Consider the following 6,151-nt stretch of genomic DNA (forward strand, 5'->3'; position numbering starts at 1 on the left):
CCCCCAGCTTCCTAATGAGAATGGGGTGAGAGACAGTATCAAAAGCCTTCCTGAAGTCTAGGAAAACTATATCCACTGCCACCCCTGCATCCAATGATTTAGTGACCTGGTCGTAAAAGGCCACCAGGTTGGTCTGACAGGACCTGCCGCTGATGAACCCGTGCTGGTTGCCCCTGAGCATGCCGTTCCCTTTATTGGATGGCAACAGTAATGTGAGCTATTTTTAATTTACCTGGGTCTATTTCTGAGTAAGCTGGTGCCAGAAATTTAATTATCCTTCACCCCAAGTGAGTTTGCAACTTTTCTTCTGTTCCCTGTGACTCCTCAGCAGGCCAGGCTTCTTACATTTAATGAGGAGAGAAGGGTTGGCCAGCATTTAGAGGTCCTGAAAGGATGAGGCTTTTATGGGATAAGGGTTTCTTGCCTTCTTGTTAGCATTCTTTGTTTCCCTCTTATCAAGAGAATCAAGCATGGCCATTTCCTGCTGCTTCTTAAGCCCTGAGGACTTGGCTTTTGTTTACACAAACATTCCTGCTGTGTTAAAGAACAGCAGGAGCAGATTCCTGGAGCTGGAGTGAAGGGCTGCATCAAGGAATGATAGTTAAGAATGGTTATGGACCAGTGAGTAAACTCTTGAGGGGGAAGGGAGGAGAAGTAAGCCATGCGGTTGCTGCTTCTTGCCTGTTTGTATTAAAAGGCAAGAAAAATTCCAACTTCTACTAGCACTACTTTGGGAGGAGCTGGGTTCTTATCTGGTTTGCAAAATACGAGTGAATCTGTTTTTCCATAGTCTGTTTGTTGCTCTATTTCTCTTGGTTATTTGGTGAGCCAGAAAAATCAACTTACCTTTTAGATTCCAGGAGGAGCTTGAGGGACTGCCACTTGGAAATAATCTTTTCACTCAGACAGCATGGTTGCATGGAAGTAATGAGAAATGGTATACCTGGGACCCCAGGGCATTTGTATGCAGATTTGGTCCTGCAAGTTGTTGAGAATTTTCAGTTCCCATCAGCCGCAGCATAGCTCACAGAAGCACTCTGTAGGCTTAGTTAAACTGTTGATCAAATACGCTTGGAAACAGATGTCGTAGGACTCTTTTGGCTTGCATCTTGCAGCATAGAGTCTGTAAAATAAATAGAGGCATTTTAATGAGAAGGCAGTTGACTGTCTAGATATCCATCCAGGTGCTCACTGTGCACTCAGCACTGCAGGACCTGGACATATCTGAAAGGTAACTAAGTAACTCTTCCCTTCCAAAGTGCCCCTGGTTTTTTTTTTCCAATTCAATTTTAAAATGTCCAGAAATGCCAGTAGGGATGTCAGTGTTACTTTCACCATTTGAATTGGATGGCTTTGTTCCCTGTAATCTACCTCCTCCTTTAAAAACTCACCAGTAACAGACAACTCAGTTTGAATTCAAGTTAACATTTGGTTGCTCTAGCTTGTCCTAGGTGTTCATGCTTCCTGCTCTTCCATTGCAGAGTGTGTCTGTAATTACTTGGGCACGGTGCAAGAGCATTGTAGCACCTCGGAGGACTGTAAATGTGAGAGAACAACAGGTCAGTGCCATTGCCTTCCCAATGTAATTGGGCAGAACTGTGATCGTTGTGCATTGAACACTTGGAAGCTGGCTAGCGGAACTGGCTGTGAACTGTGTGATTGTGATATCGCTCGTTCCTTTGGGCCATCATGTAATGAGGTAAGAGACAATACATAGGGCCTTGTTGATGCCAATTGGAAAAATACCCTGCTGAAAAGATATTGGCTGTAATCCTGGCAAAGCTGTATAATCACTCTGGAAATCTAGATAACCTTCTGCTTCTTGAAGAAAAGATTGGAAAGTTATCAGTATTCCATATAATTGTTAGGGATGCAGACTTCACCACAGTGACCTGGAAAAAGAGTTAGATCAAAAATGGCAGTCCATGGAAATGTAGCAAAAGGATTTTAAATGGGCTACAGGCATTTTCTTTCTACTCCAAATCACTTCTGGAGTGCATACCATGTTGCAACAAAGGTTGAGTTTTCAGAAGTGCTGACCCTGTAATTTTAGGCAACATGCCAGACAGCCCATTTTGCGGTGGGAAAGACAATTCAAATCTGGCCAAGACATATACAAAACATCATATTTTCTTAATTTTTTGTATCATTCACCTTCAGACAGGGTTCAAATTACACTTTGACTCTTGGGAAGGTCTGCAAAAAAAAATTAAACCAATTCATTGATTAACAAGTCCACCTAAGTGAAGGAGCAATTCGATCAGAGATTCACACCGGTTATGATTTTCAAATCTTACAGGGAGGCTCTCATTTCTCATGGGGGGTGGGGTGGCTCAGCCCCTCTCAAGCTCCCCTTTAATTCACACCTTGCTTTCAGAATTTGTCCTACCATTTTGTTGAAAATTGGTTCTCTTAGTTTGTGTGCTCAGCTGTTGCAGAGATCACCATGACTAAGCACTGGGAAGGGTTTCTAGGGCTTTGGTGATAGCCTTTTCCAGAAAAGACACTCATTTTGGCTTCTGTGGTATTCTTTTAATAGTTCACTGGACAGTGTCAGTGCATGCCTGGGTTTGGCGGTCGCACCTGCAGTGAGTGTCAAGAGTTCTTCTGGGGTGATCCTGATGTGGAATGCCAAGGTAAGTTTCGTTCACCCTGCCCCTCTTGTGTTTTGTTACCTATCTGCACTTTTAGTTGGAAACCTTTATCTTATTGTTAGCATCAGCCCTTACTGTGACCTTGCTGGCTAGTTTATGTAAAATAGTTCTGTAAATCATGCTGAATATAGTGAGCTCTATTCTCCGGAATGGTTCTGCTACTATCTGAGCACACAGAAGGAAACAACACTTCAAGTCATTTCAGCTCCCCTGCACATTCCTGGGTCCGTGGGTGGTCAGGCAGGTGTTTTCCAAGAAAAAGTATTGTCAGGTCTTTAAGGTATTTGGAACAAGAGAGGAAGGTTTTACAAAATATGTGGCAGTGCCTCTCTGTTTTGATACCTCCATTGTAATGGCAGGAAGAAGCCTGTCCATGTTTGGTGTCCGTTTGGCATAATGGCTTAGGAAGGATCAGCAAACACAACAGAGTTCTTGCTAAGTCAGTTACAAAGTAGATTTGTGGATGTTTATAAAAGAAAAAAGTGGTAATTTTTATTGAAATAAACCTATTAATTTGGAATCCAGTGATTCTGTAACCTTTTAATTTTTCTTTCTGCTCAAACAAACAAAAAGCATAAAAGGGCCTCTTTAAGAAATGGAATTTGTGGGTTTGAGAGTCAATGTGAAAATCAGTTTCCTTTATCTTTTAGGGTTTTAGTTTTGATTTTATATAGTAAAACATGCTTTGGATTTAGAATTTTCCATTTCTATCTTATTGCAAAGTCACTTGCAGTTGAAGAAAGGTTACCAAGGCCTTTAATCTTTAGCAAAGGATTTTTCACTTTGTTTAAAATTTTCTGCAGACAGTGTTGCAGTTAGCAAGTTAGATGGTATGCTACAGCCAGCAAAGTGTAAACCTAGTTAGGTAGATTGTTTAAATCCTACGTTCTTTATGCCACTTCATTATAAACAGGTCTGTTCATTACAAGGGAAAAGAAACTTGGAATGCTGTCCATACTAGAACAAATTTGTGCCTGGGATCTGTTTAAATATGAGTTGGCCAGGAGGGTTTGCTGAAAATGATTTCTATTTTCTGCAAGAACAGACTTGTGAGATCTTTTAATAAATCTTTTGTGAGTGGATTTCTTGGGGTCTACCGTTTAAAAAGATAATGGGTGTCACAAGTACTCAGGGGTACATTGGCATTCACAGTGAAAGACTATTAAAGAGTGTGGTAGAGCAGGTATTACATTTATTTTCTAAGCAAACCAGCATTTAACTTCTTTCTGCAGAGCTGCATGTGTTCTTCTAGTTAAATGCAGCCGACTGCACCTTCAGTCTCAAAAGCTTCAGGGCAGTGATTGTCTCCTGATATCTGTTTTCTCCATCAAGGCTTTTTGATGGAATCCATCAACACATGTTATCAGCGACATTTTGCTCTATGCCAGGGTTTCTGACCTTTTGCTTTAGTTTCTGCTCTCTCATTTTGAACATGTAAAAACCTGCTTTTTAATGTCTATAAAATGAAAAATAATAATATACTATTATTTAGAATACAAGGTAGCCTTAAACTCCTCTGTCAAATCCAGTAACTCCACCCTCCCTTCTAATGTAGTTGACAAATCAGACTTATTTGGGTATAAAATCTGATCTTTCTTGGAGGTCTCATTCCTCAAGGAGAATCCTTGATTTTTCTGAGTTGCGTAGTCTGTGACAGGCCATAGAGAACAGCTTGTCATGAGGCAGCATATCCAGTAACGCTTCACCTGCTTTAGGTGACCCAAACCAAAACTCTGTGCTGAAGAACTGTGGAGAACTCAGCTATTCCCTGTGCTATGGCTGAGCTGTAGTAACCCTGTGTGTTAGTTTAAGAAGTAAGGAGGCTCAAGTACTAGCCTTACTGTGGGTTACTTTGGTGGACTGCATACTACCTGCTGTGTCCGGCTGACTGGGAAGCATCTTTCCCTCACCCTAGGCCATGAAGCAGCAGTAGAAAGAATAAAGACTTGGTCTCACTTCCAGTTTTATTGGCCAGCTGCTGTAATGATTATAGGTTCCTCAGTCTTCACCACATTGTGGAATATGATGCAAATCTGGTTGGAGTCTCAGCTTTGTAACAAAACCCTGAACTGTATGAGTTCTGTGATATGATGGGTTTCATCCCTCATATTTGCCACAAACCTAGTGCGGAGACTTTGGCATTACACTTGTTACCTCCGAAATAGGATCTTCACAAGCAGCTGGTGACAAAGGCTTTTGCCTAACACTAGGAAACTCACCTTGTTTACAATACTGCTCCGATCAGATTGTATATTGAAGCCTTTGTGATAGATTGCTGACTCCAGTGGAAACAGCATTAGACCCTTATGAGAAACTAGTGATGGAAGAAATATATTGCCGACATTGATCTGACTGTCCAGATTGCAGATTCTTTATGCAGGGATCCTGGTTTCTCTGTTTTAAAAGTGCTGCCCCTCCCGCAGGGTCCTGAGGGCCCTGCAGGACAGGGAGGCAGGCCCTGCACAGCCTGTTATGCCCCTGGGCCATGGGGGCTGGGCAGCACAGGCTGCTTTGCCCTGGGGCCATGGGGGCTCAGAGAAACCAGAAGTGCCACAGTGGGCACTTCCAGTTTCACTTTACCTTATAAGCCAGCATGCTGGTTAATAGAGCATGCCGGCTTGTAAGGTGCTGGTTACCAGAGCTTTTACTGTAGATAGATAGATATAGGGATATGAAGATATATATGTTTGTGTGTATCAGTTGAACACAATGTTTTATTGATATATTTACAATTTAAAAAGTTTGGAAGCCTACCAGTGCCTCAATCATTATAATAAAGCATAAATTCTAAATACCTATATATTTTGGCATTTGATTTTAGTTTGTTTAATCATAGAAAATCAGAGCTCCCCCTGTCCCCTTTGCTCACCAAGACACAGGTCTAGCTGCAGCTGTCCCCTCCACCCCTACTTTGTGGTGCTGAGCAGCCCTGATATGCCATTGCCCCTCACTCCCAAGCCATAGCACCCCCAGTCCCATTAGTGCCCCTCACTCCCGACCCCCAGTCTTGCTGGTGCCCCTCACTCCTGACCTGCTGCCCCTAGCCCCCCAATGTGTGAGTAATAGGGGTATGTGTATGGAGCAGGGGGAATATGTGTGTGGGTACCCAACCATAGGTGATGTGTCGGGGGGGCAAGTGCCCTCCCAGATTTGTGCACCCACAGCAGGCATTGGGCTGCAGCCTGGCCGGACCGGCACGGGCAGGAGCCGCCCCTGCAGCCCAACAGGCAGGTAGAACCTGGTGCATGAAGGCAGAGTTTCATAGTTTGTAGGGTTGCAAGAGACCTGAGCAGATCATCAGTGGGGCAGCAAAACTCATTGCCTCCACTGGCACCACCCCCCATGCCACCAGCAGTGTGAGGAGTACCAGGGGAGAGGGGGAGCGCACTGCCATCACCTCCTCCAGGTGCTCGTGCAGCTCTACCTCACTGCCATGGCCCAGCCGCTACTCCTTTCAAGCCATGCCTCTACCCCACATGGGGGGGGGGGGGCAGGGC

The 6,151-nt window shown here is 43.8% G+C and overlaps 1 protein-coding gene across 1 annotated transcript in view; it reads left to right on the plus strand.

Annotated features, from left to right (window-relative positions):
• LAMB1 (laminin subunit beta 1) overlaps positions 1–6,151 on the plus strand; it is a 71,127-nt gene that overhangs the window by 35,332 nt on the left and 29,644 nt on the right. Inside the window, exons 22-23 of the mRNA XM_019509399.1 lie at positions 1,482–1,699; positions 2,540–2,636. Coding sequence (XP_019364944.1) covers positions 1,482–1,699; positions 2,540–2,636 — 315 coding nt within the window. The remainder of the gene's footprint in view (positions 1–1,481; positions 1,700–2,539; positions 2,637–6,151) is intronic.

Source organism: Gavialis gangeticus, unplaced genomic scaffold (genome assembly GCF_001723915.1).
Source record: "Gavialis gangeticus isolate Ggan-Ray unplaced genomic scaffold, GavGan_comp1, whole genome shotgun sequence".
NCBI lineage: Eukaryota > Metazoa > Chordata > Crocodylia > Gavialidae > Gavialis > Gavialis gangeticus.